Consider the following 25,887-nt stretch of genomic DNA (forward strand, 5'->3'; position numbering starts at 1 on the left):
TTCTACCCAGCCAAAGTGCACGTCAGTATTCGTCCACATGCATCATAAACACCACAACAGCCTGACATTGTCTCTGTAAAAGTTGTCAGTTCACATGACATTTAAATAGCCCAGAGAATTTAAAAGGCCAGTAAAACTTTAAAACACTATTTCCTTGTATATGTTTGCTATTGACAATTTCAACCAGGAAGCACTCACTAACACATTACTGGTACTAAATAATTATGTCAGAATACAGAAAAAATCTGCTTTTATATAGCTGCTGTTGGTACTGTTTGCAGTGCCCACGTTCTTGTACTTTATTAATATGATAATATTCCTATCATGTCTTTTCAATATGGAGACTTATAATTACTGCAGTATTTGTGTAAGAATGCTCTTATTAGTTCCCTTAGAAACTCTTATTTCACAGGAACAATTGAAGTTGTTTCTGAGTTAACTTTTAGAGATTAGCTGCCCACAGAAATGGCTCATTGACTGTTAATTACAGTCATTCATTCTCCTTCTTGCTTCATGTGTCATTGTTCCCGATTTAAATAGATTTCACCAGGAAAGCAAAACTGTCATTGGTGGGAAAAAAAAAGACAAGTGAGTGATGTTGAGAGTGGGTGGGCTCGGTCTACACCTGGACGGTCCATCAGACCGAGACTGTCTGCAGGATTGATTTGCTGAGGTTAAATCACGTCCACAACCTGTGCCGGAATGGACCTGTGACACTGAGCATAACTGTATGAATCATATCCAAAAAATACAACCATCCCAAACATATAACGTGCTCAGGGGGGGCAGTAGCTCAGTCCGTAGGGAGTTGGGTTGGGAACCGGAGGTTCAAGTCCCAGTAGCGACCAAAGTACGGAGTACAGAGTGTGGATAGTGTAGCTGGATGTGCCAGTTCACCAACTGCTCACTGGCAGCCCCCCCCCCCACCTCGACATCTCTCCATTTGTGCATGTATTGTCATGCATGTGTGTGATTTCTAACAAAAACTCAGTGTAAATTGTAATTTCCCCCTAGGAATCAATAAACACTATAAATTTATTTATTTATTTTAAATTGTGATTACTCTCGCACAGTGTCATTACTACACGGTGTCTGGATGTCGCAGAGAGAAATAAAGCTTGATTGTATTCAGATCACCTCTCTGAACACCAAAGCATCATTCCTCTTCACACTTTACTGATCTAATATACCTGCCAACAGAACAGTATGTTGCTATCTGTGTGGAACACACACACACACACCACACACACACACACACACACACACACACACACACACAAACACACCACAACAAACACACACACACACACAACACACACACACAACACACACCACACACGAGATAGACATGTCTCTGTAACCCTTTACGTGACATACACATCAGATAGACATACTATTATATAGTTTATGAAGTTATGTAATTTTTTGCTCATTACTGTAACTGAAAATCTTTGAGTTTGCATCAAGTAATGAAGAGGGGATCTTTTCTTTGAACATGTATTGGTCATTGTAAAATCTCTGAAATACCAATGTATACTGAAATCTGTTCTAGGGAGCTCCTCTGTGATGTACAGTAGAGGGTTCAAGAAGGACCTGACTGGCACTCCTCTCACTCAGTGACTTGAAATTGACCCCTGAGCTTTAAACTGTCAAGAAATTCTCAAACTTGAGACTCTTGACAAACCTTGCAGCTATTAATGTTGAATGTTACCTACACCGCTTTTTCCTGTCAATCAAATAACCACCTCACGCGTTATTCCACCCACATCTCACAGCTCCGTGAGACAGAGATGATCTTTTATCAGATTCAGAATTTTGTAAGTCATGTACTAAAATAATACAAGCGGAGTGGCCAAAGAATACAAAACAAATGTGATGAAGTCAGACATAAAAATAAATTACTTCTTGTTTATATTCCTAAATCTAGTCGTATGCTCATACATTGGAATAACTTATTTCCATGGTAACCCATCCTCTGCAGGGCACGGTGTGCAGCACGATGACCTCTGGGTGCTTGTCAGTTCCCGTCAGTGTTTCCCAGCTGAACACGCTGGAGAGGCTCACCTCTCTTTGCAACACTGCTCTGCTGTATGACACAGGAGAAGCTCCTCTACAGCCCATAACCTTTTGTTCCTGGAGACATTAATGGCCACATGTAGCGTAACTTACCCCAATCACATTTAATTAGGAACAACTGCCTTTTTTGCTGGTAATTCATCATATGTGAATACGTTCTGTCACATCTTCTAAGCTTAGGAACAAAGGGAAAGGTGAGGACGGGAGTACTCAGTCAGTCCTGCCCACCGCGCTCTATGTCTTTGATGATACTCCTGCCCTGGCTGCAGCTGGCCAACAGAACAAGCAACTACAGAAAACAGAACACAACATTACGGTTATAATGAAAAGACTTAGCCCGAGGAAATGGAAACCATTAGCTTTTATTGTTATAGAGATTTTTTACAAAATGTGCTATTCCCTCAAATACTTCAGAATGCGTTTTCACATAATAGATTTGTGCCAAATAGGTTGATTTCAGTTTCACCATTTTCAGACATACAACAGACTAACTAAAGACAAAAAAATAATTAAGTAGGTCACCTTGGAATGAGGAAAATCTGTTAAGTTGAATCAAGCAAACTTAAGTTGCCATGTGTTTCAATGAATGAAAATATAGTTTATTTACTGTTGTAAGAAATGCTTCATGTTTTTGAGAACTGTGCAGCCTATGCATGAACAATAATAATGAAAAGTCAGTACGATTAGATATGTCATGATAGTGCATACATGTGTACACCTGTGTTGGAGTAAGTCTGACGTGTATATTAAAGGCTAACCAGTGAAAATGGAAAGACACTCAGAGGAACCGTTTAGCATACAGCCTGAGGTTGGTGTGGTGATTGCCAAGACAACAATGCAACTTCAGATTAATTCTACAGAAGTACCAATTCAGAAAGACAAAAAGGCCCTAACAGTGATTTGTACCATCCTTTTCCATACACTCCAAATTTCAAACAAACTACATAACAACATATTCCAGCAGTCAGTTACACAGTGGTCCCCCTCAATTAACAACAGACTACAAAAAAACACAAACTATGGGTCTAATTCAATCAGTAAATTCATTTTCAAAACCAAATTTGGCATGATTCAGTGGTTGTCTCTTGACTTTAAAGTGTTTAAATACTCAGCCCTCATAAGACTTGTTGAAGATCAGATGTATAAGTCACATTATATTACATATGGGGTCTACTGAGGCAGGAGGCCTCAGCCTATAATGTTACCTAATAATACCTTTATTTTGAAGAAATTCATTTATTTAGAGAATCCGTTAGGAAAAGGAATTACATAATGAGATATTTGATCTAGTGTTATTTTTTTCCCCACTAAAACTGCCCATTCTTTTTGTTTTATGTTCAACAACCAACACTACGACCAAATCCACTCCAATCACATATAAATCTTACAGTCATTCAAGTCAATACAATAGTTACCATTAAAAACTTTGTATAGATGTAATGTACAACAAAACCCAATAACAAAATAAAAAAATAATGAATCAAAAGGGTCAAAGTGATTGATTTCAATAAAACCTTATCTTTTGAGATTCAACAGAATTACACTACACATCTCTTCCTATGGAGTGATACAATGATATGTTCCTTTAGGCAAAAATTCTGTGCTTTAGCTAGCTGTGGTTTTTTGCAACAAGTCACATTAGGAATGAGTTGTAGTGTACAAAAACTTGAGATCCGCTGAAGGGTGAGTGTTTCCTGTCTGTCTTACTGTGTGTCCAGGTTAGTTTAATGACAGACTCCGTAAGAGCAGAAGGTGTCAGCCTCTGTGGAATTTGTAACAAACATAAATATACACTGAAATTAATCTGTTGTGCACCGTTACTGAAATGTTACATTGCTCTTATGATGTAGAGCTACGTCTGGGTTTGGCTATTGCCAAAGGGCTTAGGAGAGAAGCTACACTGGGCACTAAAGACAAAGAAGGTACAAAGTAAGCAATGTTTGATTGCAAGTCTATATTGGAGTGTGGTTTCCACATATTGAAAAGGCATAACCAAACTGTCCTGCAACACAAGTAACACCATTTTGTCTCTTACGGGAGGCTTTGCTCATCACATGCAAATATTTGATCACTGGTAACGGAGTCCTTAGCACGTCAGTCTCGGCCACACCAGGGAAAACAAACTGGAGGCCTATGAATGGCCCACAGAAATATTTTTGTGATGTGCAATGTTCACATGGCTGTGAACTGTAGCTCAAATGTGCAATACGGCAGATCTCTCTTATGATCCTCAGGTTTAGGTAATGCCTTTAGAGCTGGGGAAGTGTCCTTATTCCTACCTACAGCGCAAGCGATGAGGACACTGCTCATTTGTTCTGGTCTGATGATCTGATATACCTGCTGCTATCTGCTGACAGTTTGATCTGATGGTAAAACTGCAGTCAGAGGGACAATAGTGTAACTGATGTTGGAAAATGTAGCATAAGGCATGTGTCAGCATAACCCCTTAATGTGTTGCATTACAAAAAGGCCAGTCTATGAAATAAGTTAATATGTGTAACATATCTATATCAACAGCTCATATTGGTTGTTTTAGGACTAATCTTCTTTGTGTCCTTATGTACAATAAAGTGAGGAACAGTACAAGGCACACATTTAACAGCTGAATTGTTACAAAGATATAAATAACCAACAAAAAGTAAAGTTCATGAGTAGTGTGCCTCTACAGAGCCTCTAACTCTGTCCACTGGGCTTTCAATGACAACATATTCTGTTCTTCACCTCAGCTCTCTCTCTCTCTGTACCTCTAGTGGGGGTTTTCCAGTGGGCTCTAAGGAGTTAAAGTGTCCATACGATGGGCTTGTGCTGGCAACCTTTCAAGCGCTGATCCGTTTGGTTGACACGTTGACACACAGTAACGAGGCGGGCAGCGGTCTGCTTGGTCCTGGTGTTGACCGTGGTTCACCATAATGTGTGTTTTAGATGCTGTCTACAAAACTGCCGGGGAACAATCCGGTCCTGCCGTTCCGCTGCAGTGTGCCTTTGAACCAGCCGTCCTCCCTCTTCCTGTGAACAAACACAATGTCGCCCTCCTTAAGTTCCAGCTCTGCCTCGCTCTGGGGAGGATATGATACCACCACTCTGTACCTGAAGGGAGGACAGCCAGAGGCACAGTCAGTGACTGATACACACTGCAACAATGACAAGTGATAAGTCATGATGCTTGTAATATAGTGTTACACTTCCCATGAAAAGGACAGAGCAGGACAATCACAAACAACGCTTTGTAGCAGAAGATTCAGATCAATGTACCTCTCACATATGATGGGCCGTGCATCGTGTTGTTGAGATAAGAGAGAGGAGCACGGCTGGCGAGGAGGAGGAGCAATAGGTGCACATCCATCAAGGGGACTGCTCTTCCGATGGGAGGACTCTGGTGCAGAGGAGGATGAAAAGGCAGCAACAGCAGTTTCGGGCTCGAGGCAGCTGACAGAGCCGGAGGGAGGGGAGGTGTCAGGGCCCACAGCGCCATGTAGCACCTCTCCTGCAGCAGCTTGTTCCGCCTCCAGGGTAGGAGAGGAGGGTGGTGAAGGACGAGACTTCTTCTTATTGGACAACATCTTCAGAAGACCTTTCTTTTCTCTCTGCAGCAACAACCACAACAGCATAACTTGTTTGTTAGAGAACTGCAACAACTCCTGAGGCATTTGAGGCACAAGTCATTTTTGCCAGCCGCAGACAGGTAAAATCTAGTGCCTGGAGCTTGCTGTGTTTTTTGCCACTGACACACACATTCCTATTTTTAGCACAGAGGTTTTCAACTAAAGGTTGGAAGTGAGGGAAAAAAACATAGCTACTGTCTGTTGCAAAAGACGTAAACATTAATATAATAACCTCCCTGTTGATTACTACTGGGGAATCCTATCAGTGTGATTAGCATTCTATCAAATGTCATCAGGAATCTCAGACAATCCCAACCACAAGTTAGTCAAATATGCTAGATCTGAAGACAAGTCAGAAGGCTTTCTACTATAATTAAACATGCACACATCTAGTGCCATCAGCAGCAAAAATGGATATTTAAATACAGATCATGTTAATTAAGCAAATGGAAGCACTGATATATTTAGACATATCCAACCTTGATGTCCTTGTCCAGTCGGCAAGCGAGAGCTGCGTTGTTAGATGTGGAATTGAGAGCAGAGCTGTTCCCAGAGCCGGGGACAGTGAAGACAGCTACAGGTCTCAAAGCATCACCCTCCAAAGATGCAGCACTGACATTGGGTGGGGTCAGAGACGCAGCGGCACAGCCCATTGCCACTCCAGCCCGGGAACAGCACTGAGCAGGATTGGAGGAAGGCTGCGGGCACACTGTAAGGTGTGGGAGATAGGTCACAGGTGTTGCAGACTGGATGGGTGTCACGGCTGCTGTGGGCCGGTCCTGACTGTGGCCCGCAGCTGCAAATAGGACACAAAACAATATTACACATTTAAAACCCCTTATATACACACACAACAAGCCAACATCTGGAATACATTTTTCTCCCGGTATATGTACCTGTCCTGACCGCATTGCGAGCCTGATTCACGGTCATCTGGGAGCTGACATGCAGAGGGATTTTTGGCTGTTGACCTGTGGCTGTCTGCGCTGCTGTTACCACAACTGCAGGTTGGGAGTTTGCAGGTACAGCGCTGGAGGACACGGCGATGGCTTTGTTAAAATCGGGACCTGGAACAATGGCTCCAAGGGCTGCAGAAGAGGGGCTGACGATGGTGACCCCTCTACCTGCCTGAGTGCACAGACTCATGGGCACTTTGGGCTGGCTGCTCCCCGATGCTGTCCTGAAAAGGAGAGGGCAGAAAGAGGGGTAAGACCTAGCAGCCTGAGGTAAAGGAGGGCCGACCGGATGCTTTTATACCTCGTAAATTGTGTTAGGTTTTCATGTCAAAAAAATATGAGGTAACTCTTGTAATGTGTAATTAGAATAGCTTCTAATTATTGTTAGTTTGAATCAATATGTTTTATATTATTCTTCTGAAACTGTTGCACAAGTTGGAACAATGACAATCACACATCTATAAAACAGAACCCACTGACAGACACTGAAATCAAGAAAATAAATTATGTAGTTACACTTTACTACAACAAATTTGCATAGCAACCAACAGCTATGCCTAATGGGATTCATTTGCAAAGTTGGAATGTTTCTCTGGTCAAAAAGATGTAAAATAAAGTAAAGTGCAGTTAAGTACGGTGGTATTTACATAGCATTTTTCTTTACAAAGGGCTTCACAATAACAACATTGAATAAAAAAGAACAATACAACTACAACAAAGTAGAATTTACTGAACAGAAATAAAACAAATGTGGCTCCACCGTGTACAGCCTGATAGTTAATAAGTTATCTAAGAAAATAAACAGATGCATGCATGACAGACCAATGGATGTAAAACCAGGCATAAGTATGTGAGCATGTTTTACATGACTGACCTGCTGACTGGGCTCATGTAGTTCCCAGGGAAGACTCCAATCTTGCCCGTGTGCATTGAGGTGCCCTTGAACCAGCCATCCTGACAGCGTTCCAGCACTAAAAACATCTCTCCCTTCCTTAGTTCCAGCTCGTCCTCCTTACGGGGAGCATAGGGGAACATGGCCACATAGCTAGATCCAGAAAAAACATTAAAAAAACAAATTACAAACTGACAAACCCCAACATGGCGCTAGTATGAATAATCTTGTCCCGTATGGCAATAAAAGCGGTTCAACACTTTGTACAGCAAGCCATTTCTTCTGGATTTATGTCGCTTTCTAGATGTACATCTGTCATCATCTACTCTGAGACCCTCCAGCAGAGACTGTGCCCTCTGACCCAGAGAAAATCAGCACTGGAGGATAAAACAATTTGCAGGTCATACAGCCAAGAAGAGGAGTCTCAGCTGGGATGTTTTCCATCTGATTTCAATGTTGTCAGGGGAAGGGAACATAAATGCCTCAGAGTCTGACATGCATGCACAGGCAGACACAGATGACGCAACGAAGCAGGCATGGGTGGATCTAATTCTTAGCAGGTGTATGGTGCCTTGAAGGAGTAATGAGGGTAAAGGTGGGAGGGTCAAAGGTCAGGGGTAACAGAGGGGATTCTCCAATGAGACCCAAGAGACTGTCACCCACAAGTTTTGACCTTGTCACCTATGCACATGCTCACACTTTGCAGTCTCACACTGACAGCTGGGGGGGGGGGGGGGGGGGGGGGGGGGGGGGGGGGGGGGGTCACAAACAGGCAAAGCTTTCCCCTTCTGGACTGAACATTTCCATTAAGGCCCTGGGCCATCGGAGCATAAACCTCTTCTGACATTTCACTGCACATTTAAGAAGACTGCATATTTTTGTGTGGGACTGTTTTTATAACTCACACTGTGGGTCTTTGTCTCCCACTATGGTCGCTTATGGTGGGGGAGGGTCTCTGTCCGGCAGCCAATGAATATGCTGCGCCATCAATGGAGGACTGTGGGGGAGGAGGTGGGGGTGGTGGGAGAGCATCCTTGTGAAAGAACAGAATATCATATTAGTAGTTAGATAGTGTCAACATGTAATCACAATTCCACAACAATTCATTTATTTCCTCAGTACAACGCAGAAAGACAAAAACAACAGTGTGTTGCGTAAGTGGAGAAACCAGCTTGTTTATGAGGAACAAAGAGGGGAAAGAGAATGAGAGATCATCTGTCATCTGGGGTATTCCCTCCGGTTGGCCGATACTCAGGGAGAGTCTAGTTTGGCAGACGCAACAGCCCTGTCCCCGACTTCCCATTGAGCTGAGAATATCCTTTTCTGCTTGTTTGTTTGTTGCCAGGAGACCACATAACTAGATGTTAAATCTATTGTTATTAATTGGGACCATATGAAATTCAAAACATGTCTGTTGACACACTTCAGGAGCAACCCCCCTAAACCAAGCATAAGTGGATTCATCTTTCCCTTGTTGAGCGTGTGTAATGTCAAAGTAGTCTCTCCCTTTTACGTATGTTTAACTCCCTGAGAAGTAACCCAGCTTCTTCCTCGACGGGATCGTGGACAATAGGACATGCCATGATGATGAAAAAACGTTTTATAGTCTGCCTAACACAGTTAATAAAGCAACATTTTTTTATTATTCCTGCAGATAACAAACTGAGCTAAAATGCGCCTGACACAGACTGAATGAGGTAATGAAAGAGCGCTGTGTCAGAGGGAGGAGACAGAGAAGAAAACCTGCTCCTGACCAGGTTAGGTTTACAGACTCAGTTACCATAGTAACTGACTCTGAGGTTAAGTTACCTTCCTTTCTGAAAGGGGCTGGAGTTACCCCCCTCTCTCTCAGGTTTGAGAGTTTCCTTCATCTCAGGATTAACCATCTCAGAGTTTTTACTAAACCTGCTTTCTAAAACGGGCATTGGCTGTGTCAAACTGACGCACATGAAAACAACATTACACTATACACACACACGTTTGAAAAACTAAAAGCCCAAATGAGAGAAGTGTGTCAAAATAAACTCCTATACTTAGGAGCAAGACAAGTCTTTCCAAGCTCAACGTTGCCAGCACTGAGCAGCAGAGTAATTGCTTCCATGACACAATGGTGGAGGAGTGAGGCACTCAGACAGCCCTGTGGTATGGGTGTATGGGTGCATTCGATGTGCATTTTTGGTTTACTGCTGACGCTTGAGCTGAGATAATTAGGTTGCCTGCAGGCTAGAGAAATCATCTGTACAAAAACATCATGTAGGGTTCCCAAGTGAAGCGGAGAGCTCAACCTTTTGTGAACACATTCCTGCTCATTCAGAAACTCCACATGCCAGAGCATACACATAGACAGACAGGAAGTGTGCATGCTGTTTCGTGTGGGATAAAGGGATTTCTTGACATTTTAGTACTGATTGTTTTCTCTCAGTAAAAAACATGTTAAGAAAAGGTTCCTCCATGTTGCTAGCTTTATGAAGTTTGTTGACAATTGTAACATAATAAAGCTTCTGTATCTTATTCTACAGAGACTACAGATTAACAGTTTCACAACCTGAGGTAACCATGTTGCTTGTTAGCAGCTGATGGGGAGTGCATCATAAAAAAATTCATCTTCTCAGAGGAAAGGAAATGTTTTGAAGGTGATATTACTATTTGCATTGATTACTTTAAGCCATTCTTTACAGGGAATGTTATATCGTATTCTTCTATAACGTTCATTGTGAATATGTTCAGCCCTAATATTTCGGCAACACATTTTTTCAAGTGTTGGATTAAAATAGCAAGTCGATTTAATGGAAACAAACAATGACACACACACACACACACACACACACACACACACACACACACACACACACAGAAAATAGTCTCAACTTTCTGCAGAGAAGAAGAGAAAAAAAAACGATATAAGTATGAATGGATTTCCTGCGTTTTGAGCACGCTGTAAATTAAACATGCCATATATTTATTTAATCTGTTTAGTACTCCAGAAATAGCCATATAGTAACTTTGAATAATTTACTCCAATACTGTTGAACTTGCTCTGGCCTGGTGTTTGTAAGACTGATAAGACCTGCAAAGGATTTCACCTACCACAGTAATGGAAGTGTAGCTCGTCTCCGAGGGAAATGTGAAGACCGTTGCTGTGGTAACAGGACTACTAGGGGGTGGGGTCACGATTAGTCCAGTTGTGCAAATGTGTACCTGTCAACAAAAGGAAAATGTGGACCATAAAATATACCATAATGAATCCAATGTAAGCAACAAGCTCCACTCACACATGAATAATAGAAATGTGCTTAAGTCAGCACTGCAAGCATGTAATCAGTCTGTACTTTCATGTAATGTCATTCATATGATTTCACATAAGGAAGTAAAAAACATCATTATATGAAAACATGACCCGCAGTATTTTACAGCAAAACGCACCACAATTTCACTAAAAAAAATGTCTCCCCCTCTCCGTTCACATTGTATGTAAATGACTCACAGAACAGTGCAGCACACATGTGGAATTGTATCCTGGTGACCTAGACATAACCACAATGTTGGTCTGATGATCTAATTGGCCAATGGAAACCAGGTGACCACCCAGCAGAACATTTCATTGGGCATTCAAAGAGGGGTGCTTTCTGCAACCAGTCATCCACGTGAGTCATGGTGGTGTCCTGGTAACAAGGCCATACTGTTGGACACACAATATCTCCCTGTAGCCTCTGGTCTCTCTCCATGCATGACTGCTCCACACAGAGCCGCCTCTTAAGGTGAACCTTTCAGAAAGCAGACCAACCTCAGATTCAATCTTCACTGCTTTCTTATCTATTGTGCACTGGGTGTGCCAAAGGAAAGCCAAATGTAACAGTGGGCTGCTCAGAGGTGACACTGTTGATGTTGATGTCCGCAAACAAATAATTAACAGTAAAGTAGAGGGCAAGGTATGCTATGCTGATTTAAATAAGTACATTTCCTTTAGAATTGAGGAGGAATGCCATCAACAGCCGCCCGTTTTCATTCCTTGACAATTTTCCCTAGTCTTGTCTAGTACATTGGTAGATCAGAGGCATATTCATTTCCAAGATGGACTACTCAGCCCCCTAGGCAACTGGGGCTTACCTTTGTTGTTTTTTGTCTGTGTGTTGGAAGGAGAGAAGATGAGTAGAGGGAAAAGAGGCTGTGCGTCTGTTGTGTGTTTTTATTGAACACAGTGATGTGCAAATCAAATATACTGTTAGCCCAGTTGCCACTAAGGAGGATCAGTTCAAATGCGCGATATAATGTCTTTTATTCTAAAAGGATCCTGATGATTAGTGGGAAAGGTCTGGAGTCATTAAAAACCTGATTACACCTTCTGCATGGAAGTCTTTGATTATACATGAATAATATCAACATAAAAAAGGTTTTGATTAAATTAAAATAAAATAAAAAACAGAACATCCTCAAGATCCACTTTACTGTAGACACGCACTATACTCGTCTCCCTTCCACCACAAAGCATAAACACATACACTGTAGATAAAACATTAATGATTAAGCTTAATAGGGAGATGTGGAACATAGCATTTCAGAACGTCTGCAGTAACCAGACAACACAGAAAAGACATTTCCAAGAAAAACAAACAATATTACCGAGTTATCTACAAGCGCCCAGAACCATCAAGTGTAACAACATTGCCGATGCTGGTGTATAATGAATAATCGATCTTTGAATATTGACAAACCATTGCCCCTTAATAACTGCTGTATATTTTAAGACAGCTATTATCTGAACATGCCGGTTGACATTTAAAAGATTAAGAACAAGATAACAATATTGAAATCCTGAGAAAAATTACCTTCACCTGATCAGACTTTATGCTTGTTCCTCAAACACGTGGTAACACTTGTAGAATCATTAACAAATGGTGAACAATGAATTCGTTACTGTTTAATGGATCTAAATCACCATATAATGGGTAACCTCTATTTGATGAATTCCATACGTTAACTTAGCATTTTTCTTTGTTGCATATTTGAGGTAAAGTCATAGAGAGCCTCAGACTAAGATAAACAGCAGGACACTTGTAAATCTGCTTGTCTGTTGTTCTTACAGTCTAGCACCAAGTCAAAGCCAATCTCCAGCAGCTTGCATCCATAAAGCAGCTGCGAGTTCCTGTCATGTCAGGATTGGTGTGGAAACCTTGAGGGCTGAGCTGCAGTCGTTTTTGTGGACGAGTGGAGCCACGCATCCATGATTTCAAACGCTTGAATGGAACAATGGCCTGTTTGGTATGATGGGGAAAAGGGAAGTCAGCCTAATAGCTGACAGAAGGAGAGCACAGCCTTTGAACAGCAACAAACATCTTGTAAAAACAAAAGGAGCTGAAGCTGAACTCGGCTTTCCAGCTGCCCGATTGTCTTTTTTTTCTTTTCTTTTTTTTTTCATGATATTGAAAAATCAGCTGGTTGAGAGTCCTATCTTCCAAGACATTGGATTTAAGAATAACACCAAGTGTGTTAAATTACAGTACATATTAATGTTGCAAGTGTTGCAGATTTCTCCATTTTGTTTTGAAGTGCCACATTCTGCTACGTACTGCTACGTAATTATGAGAAGAAGAAAAAAAAAAAAGTAGAATAAAGACATCCTTTAAACAGCTAAATACATTTGGTATTTCATATTTGGACTCTTTCCTACTTTGTACTGCAACAGCTGCACAACAATTCTGCAACAAATGTAGTTCTATCTTATCTTAAATGGAGCTTATTTATCATACTGCACTATTCTGTTTTTTATGTCAACACATTAGGTACAACTTCTAGGAAGGGACCTGCAATGCAGCAGCCGCTCTCCTTCACCCCCTCCCTTCCTGTGGAGTATCCTACCTGTGAAGGTGCGCTGCAGGAAAGCCCCCCGCTGATCTCTCCAATTCGGGCAGCTGCTGTGGGGTTGCTGGAGCTGATGAGGACAGGCCCACTGATTTCCATGGAGTGGCGCTGGGGGGGAGGAGCTAGCATGGGTTTGTGGGACATGGTGAGAGAGGTGAAGGAATGTCGCTTTTTGCTGTTCTTCTTTTCCCCTGCACGCTGGGCACCATTGCTCTGGGGCCCCGAGGAGGCCCCCTCACCAGAGTCTCCACTGGAGTCTGACGGCTTGTCCAACTCTATAAGTTGACGAGCTGCCGAGTTGAACTGTGAGAGGGGAAGAGAGGCAGGGGGCAATGAAGACGGAGTAGTAAGGTGGAAATAACAGAGGGGAAGGAATGATGGAGCTAGGAGCATTAAGGTGATCATGAAAACTGTCACTCTCTATAATATACTGTTGTTGTCAAAGAAGACCTCCATCTTTACCTAGTCAGGGGGGATGGTGAGCAGCAGAATGCTGCTTCGGGTCTTTAAAGTGTGAGGGAGCTGAATCCTCTGAGGCAGCTCTCAAACTGCAGGGCTTGTGACCCTTTCATGCACCGTAATGTGCAACTCTTAGGTAAAAATCAAAGGAGGACACTAAAAAGGTTTCAGTTAATTAGAGGGTGCTCTGACTTGCTGTCACACGTTGCCCTAAGCAGCTCTCTCTACTTAAGACATAAAAGCAGAGTGTTTCACTCCAATCCAAGAGACAGTCTGCACAGGTTCATCACTGACATGCCAGCACATTAAACCAGATAAGTGGGATTAGGAACAAAAAAAACAGGTGTGGAACCATAACCTTATTACATTTAAGACCACCTTTAACAGCAATTGTAGACTAATGTATGTAAACAACTGAAAGGGAACAAAAGCTCCTAAGGAAATGAGAAGAAAATGCTATGACCTAGATATTCACTGGTTGTGCACAACCAAACCAACATTTTGGGATGCTCTATATGTTTGTGGTGCCACGGCATTTATTAACAAAACCCTGAACATGACTGCATACTATCTCGTCTGAGGAGAACAAAATACAGCTCCTGCTGTGTAAAACCAAACAATGTATAGCTTTAGACATAGTCTGCATTCTGTTTCTGCAAAAAACCTCACTCAGTGTATAAAAATATGAATATAAAAAGGATAGAATACACATGAAAGGAAAAAAGAAAACTGTCAGCTTTGAAAAGAAAAATCCTCCTCCCCCGACTAACCTCAAAACACTTGTGCAATGCTTCAATCACGTACCTTATTTAAGACTGAAACATTATTCTGAGATTCTTCTATTGTGCAAAACAGGTTTTGATAATTGATATATTTGTCTGCTTGTTTATAATATATATATATATATATATATATATATATATATAACAATAGAAGGCACACTGCCAGGTGAAAAATAAAATCATCTCTGAAAAGGACAACAAATTATTTAATTCCTGGATTATTCCTAAAGCTTTTAAGTGAGACTTGTGGAGCTCAGAGCGGGAGAGACTGCGACTGTCTAAATCTTCAAAGACGTGTTTAGTGATTCCATGAAACACATGACTATTTCAAAAGGAAGAGAAGTATCATAGACATATTTACAATGTGCATATGGAAAGAAGTCTGAGTTCAAAGGATCTCTGCACTTTACTGATCTTCATATAGGACTTATTCCACCAATGATTCTTGACATTTTGACAATTAAGGAATCTAATTTTCTTACCTCAACATATGAGATGGGGAAAATTCCAATTTTATCTCCCAGCATTCCCTCTGCCCAGTTTTCATCCACTCTGCGGATCACAGTCAGGACATCATCCTGTAATTCAAGACACAGAGGGCCGCTGCGTGAGGTAGAACCTAATTAAGGATGCTGCTAACTAAGAGTGTTTCTCATCCTCGAGGACCAAACCCTGAACAGAAATAATGAGATTGTGACGATGTTTTATTAAAAAGCTCAAGAGTAAAAACCCTGGAGTCTAAGGTTTGGCATTCTGTTTGGAAAACTACTTGATAAGCAAGTTTCTGTTTTTCCTCATGATGTGGCATATAAACAACGGATGACAGAAAGCAAAAACATCAAAGTATGACTCAAACTGCTGTACAGATATAACCACTTAATTACTGTAGTTAAGCCGTGCCTTGCTCTATGTGGCAGTCATTCTATACAGCCTAATTACAGTTGTTAATCAAGAAGCTCAAAATCTAAATCATTTCTCTGGGCGTTTCAGTTAACAGCCCTTACATTCTAACACACACACATAACTTAAGAAAATGAATGCTTAGAAGACAGAGTGTCACTGTAATGAGAGGTATTTTTGTTTTACTACAGTGACCATGTGGCAGAACGGTGGGTGTTGCAGTGCTACTGTGCTACCTTGGAGAAGGGCAGACAGTCCTTGTCTGCCTCCTTGTCTTTTAGCTCAAAGTCATAGAGAGCTTTGCACTGAGGTGGTGGTTGTGGCAGCGGCTTGATGACCTGGACGAAGTTAGTGGGGAAGAAGCCATGGACTCCACCCATCTCCCCGTGGTACCAGTTCTCATCCACTTGCCGGCGCAGGATGATAACGTCACCCTTGCTGAACTTGAGGTCTCCTGGTTCCTTGCCATCGTAGTTGTAGAGGGCTTTGGCACAAGGGAGCTGGGGTACACCCTACAAACAGAGATTGAGATTAAGATGAGGGGAGACTAATGCTTGATTCAGTGAAGATTAAGTGTAGTTGGTGTGCAAACGCTAAATTTGCTTTGGGATAGGAAGGCAGAAGTGGTTTTAAAAAGGTTTGAAATTAGAAAAAAATTGCAGTAGTAGAAAGACTGCTCTGCAAGGATTTTTTAAGGACAAAAATAATTAACTTTCAGTCTCAAAAAACAACGTATCACAGCTTTTGGAAAATACGTTGCATTCTCTTTGTGAAGTTAGTTCAGGCTTAACGTAGTTGTAAGATTTATTCAAAATAAATGACCAATCAGACATATTTCATTAAAAGGTACTAGAGCAGTGCTAGAGAACAGTGAAATGGACAATATTCAAGCTAAGACCCCTAGAGGCACTGTAACAAGCTTGACAACAGCCCAATATACAAATCATCAGATTTCAAAAGCAGTATAAAGTCAGTCTTGTAACTCCTAAATCAACTGAAAACCAGGCTCTATGGAAATAGTAAATGTTTTTGAACACTACAAATGATGGAATGTATGTTTTCCCAGAGACAGTAAACTGTCCTGTTTGTTCCCTGATAGTTAAAAGGTCTCTGTTGTGTGTTCAAAGTTTAAGTGTGATGAGCCTGGCTGGTAGGGACTAGCTGACTATTGCCTTCAGAAGGCCCAGGACTCCGTCTCTTTATCTTGCAGAAGAAGGTTTTGTATCTCAGGCTGCCAGTCTGAAGTCCTGAAAGGCCCATTCAGGGAATGACAATCCAGGGAAAGAGGGACAGCGAGTCGGGGGGAGTAGCAGGATAGAGAAGCATCAATGTTCTCCATTCAGGGTGGGTGTCCATGAAGAAGGCTTCAGTCCAAACCAACCCCCCACCATTTATCCCACTGCTGTTTGACATCTTTTGCAGTGCTCAGAATCACAAACACTACTAACCAACTGGATCTCAACTCTGGAACTGACACTAGCGAGTCAACGAGGAATATAGACAGTGATAAGAAACATGGCTTGAACTCAGGCAGCTACGGCTATGGTGAGAAAGTGAGCCAAAGCGAGCGGGGTTTAAGCAGAGTTTGGAGCAGGCTCTGCAGTCTTGTTAAAGGCTAATGAACCGTTTAAAGGCTCAGAGGAGAATAAAGTACAGAATGAGCCGTGATGGTGAGCCAGGGTGACGTTACCCTGCTGCAGAGAATCACACAGCCTAAGGCACAGAGCCAATCGGGCTCTGGCTCTGCTGGTCCAGTCTGTGGGGAGGGAGCAGTGGGAGGAGGTGTACTGCAGCCCCCTGCACACTGCACTGGAACTGGGCCTCCTTTCAGGGGAAAACAGGGCTTTTGAGCCCACCCAGGCCTGGCAGAGAGTTTTGTGAGGAAAATGCAAATGAAAGTAGAAGCTCTGCCATTTTTGTTGCAAATCACAGAACAGGTTCACGCGACACAAAGCCAATGGTATCTAATTGCATGGAAAATATGAAATGCTTGTCCCCTTGAAACTGTTAAGTTAGTGAGCACTTGTTTGTACACTAAGGCCAAGGCTTAAATAAAACATTTAGTAGTAGCACAGTGTCCAAAGTCAGCATTGTTATGCAATTATTTTTGTACATGGTAAAAGGGATTGTACTCATAAAAAGTGTTATTGTGAATTAGCAGTTTACATTCTAAGCTTTGTACTGGACAACACAGAACAAACTCCTGACAGAGTAATAGGTTTTGGTCCCAAACTCACTTACCGCCTACGTCTCAGCTGTTTTTTAAACTCCCTTTTCTGGCCTCATAAAGAGGAGTAGTCAGCAGAGGTACATTTCCATGTTTCACTTGGCTTAACATAGTGAGAGGGAGAGAGAGACAAAATCGAGAGATTGACAACAAGGGCCTCTGGATATAAGTGGTGATGTGGGTGTGCAAGTCTGGGGAGGGGTGATGGCTCTGAGGGTTAATATCCAGTTTGCGTCCATGGAGACAGTGCTGTTGTGTCTGCAGTGCATAAAGGAGCACCCTCCGTCCCGAACAAACACTGTGCTTCAAACCGGTATGTACAGAGGAGAGTTTAAGAGTTGCAACAACACAAATGCTATATAAAATATATATATATATATATATATATATATATATATATATATATATATATATATATATATATAAAAAAGCTAGATTTTTCCCTGACTCCACCTCTCCAATTGTTCTAAACATCTGTGGTGAAAGTTTATGGAAGTAATTATACAGCAGCATACACCGCTGTTGGGTTGCTGTATCAGACTTGTAAAACGTCTGACTTCTAGCCTCTTTAAAGATTTAAAGTAGATAATTGCCCACAGCAGCAACACCCCCACTGCTTCTTATTTTGAGGCCCCCAACATGGCCTGGTTAGAATTTATAATTATCACAATTGCATAAACAAAAACGTTTAAAATAAATCCTTATTACGCACATTCCCTTTTTATCATCCATAAACTAACAATATCACCATTCAGCAGCCCACCTTTTTCCAAACTGGTACCTGTATGTATTAACTAAGACAGCAGATAAATCATTTGGTGACACAAATATTTTGTTTTACAGACAGCTTGCTTGACATATATTCTGATTCCTAAAGCATATTACCAGTTAAAATGAATCCTTTGAGGATGTAATGTAATTACCCTGTATCACAACCTCTTCACACCACATGTTTGAGTTGTTAATAGTTGTAGGCAGTACAACTATCAGAAAAAAGAAAAAGTAAATTTGTTTAACGGAAACGTCTACCCCGGAAAACCAATGCAAACTTGCTTTGCCTTCAAAATCAAGACCTGCAACTTAACAGGTTTGTATTGCATTGCAGTGTTACAAAATAACAGGGAGAAGACAAACTTTTGTCAACAAATTTGCTACAAAGAAGACAGGTTAGAGCTAGATCTAGGGCCAGGTCTTAATTCGCAACAAGCATGTGTGAGAACAGTGCCTCCTATTACTTACAGTTAGAAAAGGCTCAGCAAGACACATTTGGATTCTATGGAAACAGATGATGTTAGCACTCATTTTCCTTTTGGAGCTAGATCAGAATCAGAAATACTTTATTGATCCCCGAAGGGAAACTGGGTAGATCATTACATTTTTACTATACATTTTTTATAATCCAACCTATTTGTATAAGTGAAAGATGGCCATACATACTAAAGAAAGACTGAGAAAGCTAGAGGAAGAGAGAGAGATTAGGCTCAATGTGCAGAGCCTCAGCTGGTGTGTGCAATTACTCTTGTACTGTAGATAATGCAATTAGACCTGTGTGCTAAAGGGATTTGGCTGTTATAGTGTTCTCTTCCACAGCACTGGATTATAACTGAATTACCCAAGTGTTATGCTCTACAGAACAGCCAAATGTCAACAACCAGTGATCAGACAGGCATACAAACACAATGCATGCATGCATGCAGCGTTACAGAGTAAGACTAGGTCAAATGTGGATAATTACACTAACTTGCCTTTGCACAGTAATGTTAGCAATAGACATTTTCAAAGACAAAGAAATAATTGTCCTGTAGGTCTGTCACAGATCAACACACTGTTGAATTGTTATGCTAAACATGGTTCAGAAAATCAACCAGCACAGCAAAATCACAATAAATTATGAACCCGCTATTGTGAATGCGTCAAGGTTAGGGGTAGCTTTTGCTCTGTCAGCTGTTCAAGGGTTGTCTGTAATCACAGTAGACAGAAACCTTTACCCCGTGTGTGTAAGTGCCAGACATGACTCCCATATGGACACCTCTAGGAGCTCTGCAGGGGGTGGAGAATGAGTAGGGGTGCTACTGCCAAAACAGTGTGTAGAAGGTAGGGGTGGGAGGGGTGTGTGTGTGGGTGTGTGTGTGTGTGTGTGTGTTTGCCCTTCTACAAACATTTCCAGGCCAGGACATGTCAGACATTCTACCAGACGGAGCTGGAGCGGTATCTGCCAAACTGACCAGGTGGTCATAGGACATTTGTTGTTCATTACCAAGTCGCTGTGAACTGAAGATCTTGCCACCAACATTGTGGCACAAGCACTGACACATGATGGGAGTGAAGAATTCTGAAGGCACGGGCCATCTTGATTCCATTAGAGCCGCATTAGTTTAAATTGATTCCTAATGGGCTTTTTAATGACCGCTGTAGAGCAGGCTTCTTTCCCTGCCTCCACACATTGTATAAAAACCTGAGGGTTTCTTGGTGTAATAAGCAGGAAGCGGGCTACAGACAAAGAGAGGCAGACAAAAGACAGTAGTATCAAGCTCATGAAAGCCAGTAGCCAGTACGAGACTGTTTAGATGTCATCAACTAAATTTTGCCAAGCACACAATTGGGTGATTGATGAAGTATAAAAAAATCCGAGCAGAGCCTGAATTGTACAACTTTTGTCTTTTTCCATATATATATATAAAAATCCCCCTCCCCTTTTTTTTAACCAGTACCATAAGTTTCTATATTTATTGCATATTTTGTATGCACTTTTAAACAAATAGGTCTTGATTTCTGCTGAACATCTGTTTATTTTAGTGGCATTGTTGGGCATAACAATAGTGGTTTAAGAGCTGAGCATCTGCTTTCGTCTTGGTTTTCTGATTTTGAAAGTGTCCCATTGGAGATAAATGTATCCAGTATGTCCAAAAAGCATACACAAGAGGATCACCAAGAATGATTCAATCAAGAGGAAAAAGACTTCTAGGATAGGACACTTTTCCTCACTGACTTTGGAATGACGCTGCCACACAGGGACTTTCAGATGAGCAACTTTCATCACAGCAGAACCTCATGACACAGCTTCCTCCTCTGGAGTCATTGTCTCCCTCCCAGGGTGAAACAAAAGGAAAACTTCCATTCTCTGGTTTCTATGGAAACTCCACACACTTTTTTTTTTGTGGCTATTTATGGGTCTTTTGACAGTGCCGTGATTCTTATGAACGGGAGATATAGAGAATCCAGAAAGTGCCCGGTTTTGAGAGAGAGTGCAAGAACGGGGTCCAGGGCAGTGGTGAAGTTAATGGGCTGACACCTATTAAATATAAAAAGGAGGAAGTCATAACATCACAAAACCTGTAGTGCAGCATGGTATAGAAAATATACCATTTTTGATGTCATCAAGAAAAGCCCTGAATACCAGGAATGAGCTTATGCTAAAGGGTCAAATTCAACTAAAAATGAATGTCAAGCAGCTAATGTTTAACTTATGCATTATAGGGATTTCAATTTAACACTTCTGTGTATATATATATATATATATATATATATATATATATAGCGAAATTATTGATTTATTTGGTAAGTAGCCGTGTAATAAGCGGAATAATGTAGAGTGGGGTTGTATTCGCTATAACAACCGCCTCGCTCAACATTATCCCTTACATAATTATCTGGTAGTATTTAAGCCATTGCTGGATATGCATTATAATTTAAAATGAAATAATTATTGTATTATGACAATATTGGATTAACAGGATTTTTTGTATCCTGTGATATATTACTAATCTGCCAGGTATTGATTTCACTGGTAAAAAATAGACGTTTCCAATTTGGTACATTTTGAGCCTGGGTAAACGTTTGCCTGACAACTTTCCATGTTTTCTGTTGGACGACTTGCCACAAGGCCAACCAGATTTTAATGAACCGAATCAACAAGCAGAAATCTAAATCAATAAAAATCTAACCGACACTAAGCCCTGGTTTAGTGGGTATCATGTATCTAATTGACTGCATTTAGTCGGAAAGGAAAGAGGCAATAAACCATTCACACTTTTCAAGCGCTCTACCCGATGACAACTCACTGCGTGTTTGTTTTCTTCATCAAATAGCAAATGAGGTCCCACACATTAGTTGACAGGCACAAAAACATTCAGAACAGCCTGGAGCCCAGATGGAAGCTTGGATTGCATATGAGAAGAACAGGAAGTTTTCAAAAGCCCTCGAAACACTTCCACAGTTCCTCCTAATGTTCTTCCATGCTCCTAGGACGTTTAAAGCATCTCTCGGTTAGCCTAATGCTAATATCCTAAAAGAGACAATGTCCTCTACTCCCCTGAGTGCCAGTTACAAAACACACCTCAGGAATAACCACTCACTGACCCCAACAATCTACAGTTTTATTGCCAGCTCCTGACCCTGACGTGTAGCTTGGCGCTTCATGGGAATCTGTGTGCTAGACTACGATCAAAGCCATTCTCCTTGGAGCTGGGATACAGGCAGGATACATTAAGCTGCCATGTGCAAAACCAGGAACTACATTGAGATTGCTGTCTTAAGGCGGTGGTGGTGAGGTCTATAAAAACATTTACCACATAGATGTACAATCAAGACATTTCTGAGCTGAGTGCACTCAGTAAGCTTTAGATTAGTTGTCAGAAAGAAAGCATTTTAGCAGGAAGCGAGTATGGATTTATGGGAAAGCGTATGCACAGTGTGGAGCTGTCACACATGCGGTTCTCATGAAGCTCTTGTTTGGGGTGTATGTGTAGGCTCTACTGTGAAAATGCAAATGAAACAACTTGCACATGATTTTTTTTTTTTTACCTGTCTGGCCTCAGGAAAGGGGTAAAGGCTGGTTCTGGGTGGCCCTGTGATCACCCAGTCTGACTAAAAACTGAAAAGAGCAGAACTCTTGAACTCTGTGCCAGTTCATACACTGGGCTTAACAACTGTTCTCACAGGAACCCACTCACAATTCAGAGCAGACAGAGAGAGCAAGGAGGCTTGATGCAAACTAGAAAGAGACGAGGAGAGAAACAGTGTGAGATATAAAGCCTGCAAAAGAAAATTTCAAAGACAGAAAGCTTGCCATCCTAAAACTAGAATGGTTCTATGACATGGACCCGTTGACATTGTGTTGGTAGCCCTGATTACAATAAGATAATAAACATTCCAAACGGCTATTTAAAATGTAGAATATAGTGTCTATTTAAACGTTTTATACGTAGATCAAGAAATCACTCTTAATGAAAACATTTTCATGCACTACCAGTGGGAATGGCTAAGTAAGCATTTCACAAATCAATAGAATATTTGGGTAAAAAGCATTATTTTCATTGCCAATGAGATAGTAAGAGGTACCTTGTTCCATTAGGTATTTTTTACCCAGGATTAGCACTAAGAGAGGAGTTGCACATAGGAAGTTCACTTGTATCCAAGCTACAAAGGGATTAGTTCACAAATGTCACAGTATCTGTGTATTGAGTACCAGTCAATATGAGCGGAATACTAAGCATTTCCTCACATTACTCTCCACTGTGCTGGTGAAAGCGTGCAGTGTATGTGGCCTTTTGTTCCTCTTAGTCATTCAGGGTGAGCCACCTGCTCTGCTGTGGGTAGGCTGACTTCGATTTACGCAGGGAGTTGCAAGTCCAGGAGAAATTTGACAAGAAATTGGACAACTAACTACCTAATCAGAAGGTAGCTGAATCTCAAATAAAACCTGCTATAGCCAATGCTATGCTGTCTCCCAGTTATCTTACAATTGACCAGTGTTGCATGTCAGACTACTGGGCAACTGAAGAACATTTGCTTGCATTGGCTGGTATTTGTACGCCTCTACAATGGACAAACAAAGTCAGGATATTGACACAGTACTGGCAAAAAGCCAAGGCACAAACAGTGCATCTGTTCTCCAGACTCAAGAAGCAGCACAGCACTAACCAATTTTTCACTTCCTTAACAAAGTGTGTGAGTGTGTTTGTCCATTCCACCCACAACTCAGCCCAGATGTAACATGTAGCTCCTAGCTTTCCTTAATCGTCTCCACTGAATACTAAGTGGGACATCACATTATGGAGCAAGTGTCAAGGAGCTAATCTGAGGAAATCAGAGATGGGATTCTCACATGTTTCTTGTTAGTATATTAGGTGTGCTGAGTGGTAAGTCCTTAACAGGACTGTGCCAGCAGTTCCTCCGTTTAAATACTTTTTTTTTTAGTTTTCAGCACCATCAGTATAGAAGAAAGTATTAGTAAGGATTCTATGCTTTTTATATCTATCCTGGTTTTAGCTGGCCAGTAGAGGCAGGGTCAGGGCTCATAAGCCTAGAGACATTTGACAAGCACAGAATTCTGTTGGCACAGACTCCAATTGCAAAAAGGCCCAGGTTGCTGTGGTTACTCAGCCCACAGTAATACCATTAAGAACTGGGGAGTAAAGAAAGACAGATGCTGGTGCCTCTAAAACTGATCAGCATGTCCCTATACATGGGAGCTAATGGGTCTCTCCTTGACATGATCAACATGAATATCACACCTTTCTACAATGGAGAATAGAAACACAGGCTGGTTGGCTCAAATCTAGGCTGACATTGCAACATAGTGTTGACGCAGATATGTTTGTGTACTTACAACACACCTGTGTTTTTGTGGGTGTGCACCGTATAATGGATCTAAAATCAGTCTGTGACTCATTAAAACAAACATTGCCCTGGCTCCGTCAGGCCACACTTAGAGGGCTGGGTTTGTGGTTGTGTATAACAACTGGGCTGTGTATAACAACTGGGCTCAAAGTACATTTGCCTCTAATCAGAAACGTACGATGGGATACGAGTGTGAATGTCATTCAGTAGTCAGTGTTTGTGGTGGGATGTGTGTGCATAGTATGGATGAAAGCCCCAACCCCAAACTCTTTGTCAGAGATCACACTGTCAGCAAGAGAGATCCCACACATGTGGAATAACTGAGAACAGAGAGCTTCAGTAGCCTGGTTTTCAAGATTTATATTTTCTTCCAAAATACATTTTTAACCATCTGTACTGAAAAAGAGAAATACAAAATAAATACATATATAAATATAAACATTGTCTGCAACTATTAACTAAATTGTAGTTTTTCTGCTTATCTGGGTTTTTTGCTCTTTTTTTTATAATTAAAAATCTCTGAAGGTGTCAAATGTGGCTTTAGAAAATTGCACATACATACATCCATACATCCATACATCCAATAGCTAGAGACCGGAGGAATACCTTTAAAAAAAATTATAGAAACATTCCCCCCAAATTTCATGTCTGGGACCACACATCTCTCATGCAGCAGCAAGGTGAAGCAGAGGCAACCACTGCTGCCTGAAGATGGATCAAGAACCAGTAAAAGCTCCTGGGTCAGAGGTCAAACAACTGAAAACTAAACTCAGAGCAAATCAGGATTCATGCCTTAGGGATGGGAACTGAACACTTAACATGCCAGCAGTCAAACGGCCCATGGATGACCAATCCTGGCCCACCAACCACAACACAGAGTGAGAGGTCAAACTGCTCTGTTAAGACCAGGCAGGTAGTAGGGGCACCTTGGGAATAATGGAGGGACACAATGAGACACATGTTGTCAAACAGCTGAAAAAACAAAAGAATGTAATCCACTAAAAACAATTGTAAAACAATTTGGTGGCCATACGTAACACCCCAGCCAGGAGATCAGTAGATATAAAAGTACTGGAATTACTGATATAAATTAGATTATTATTTAACGGCAAACGGGCTCAAAGTGGTTTCTAAGACAAACTATTGATAAGAGCTGGTCCACAAAATATTTCCCCCCATGAACCTTGGCTACTGGACCACACATATAAAATGAGTGCTAAAGGCTGGCTTTCATTGGCCCCCACAGGTGTGACAGGACGGTGGTAAAGCAGGTCACGGCTGCTTCTTTTACTATTGTCATGCTGACAGACTTGGCAGGAGATGAGATATGGACGGAAGAAGCAGGGGGGCTTGGACCACTGGCAAATGTGGCATTTTTTGGTGGACCACCCAGACTTTATTGTTAAAATTGCTAGAAACAAAAACAAACACCTTGGTGACGAAACTTAGTTAGGTTAAATGTAAGAATCAATTTTGGGGACCTAGACAGTCAAAACTGATGGCCAGCTGGCTA

The 25,887-nt window shown here is 41.4% G+C and overlaps 1 protein-coding gene across 2 annotated transcripts in view; it reads right to left on the bottom strand.

Moving 5' to 3' along the window:
- Window positions 1-2,421: 2,421 nt before the first annotated feature.
- sh3rf1 (SH3 domain containing ring finger 1) overlaps window positions 2,422-25,887 on the bottom strand; it is a 30,148-nt gene continuing 6,682 nt past the window's right edge. For both annotated transcript variants that reach the window (XM_032525867.1, XM_032525866.1), the window contains 10 exons: window positions 15,763-16,038; window positions 15,109-15,204; window positions 13,383-13,688; window positions 10,614-10,724; window positions 8,432-8,559; window positions 7,509-7,679; window positions 6,575-6,858; window positions 6,158-6,474; window positions 5,329-5,660; window positions 2,422-5,163 (listed from right to left, as the gene is read on the bottom strand). In XM_032525867.1, coding sequence (XP_032381758.1) covers window positions 4,995-5,163; window positions 5,329-5,660; window positions 6,158-6,474; window positions 6,575-6,858; window positions 7,509-7,679; window positions 8,432-8,559; window positions 10,614-10,724; window positions 13,383-13,688; window positions 15,109-15,204; window positions 15,763-16,038 — 2,190 coding nt within the window. In that variant the 3' untranslated portion in view covers window positions 2,422-4,994. The remainder of the gene's footprint in view (window positions 5,164-5,328; window positions 5,661-6,157; window positions 6,475-6,574; window positions 6,859-7,508; window positions 7,680-8,431; window positions 8,560-10,613; window positions 10,725-13,382; window positions 13,689-15,108; window positions 15,205-15,762; window positions 16,039-25,887) is intronic.

Source organism: Etheostoma spectabile, chromosome 9 (assembly GCF_008692095.1).
Source record: "Etheostoma spectabile isolate EspeVRDwgs_2016 chromosome 9, UIUC_Espe_1.0, whole genome shotgun sequence".
Taxonomy (NCBI): domain Eukaryota; kingdom Metazoa; phylum Chordata; class Actinopteri; order Perciformes; family Percidae; genus Etheostoma; species Etheostoma spectabile.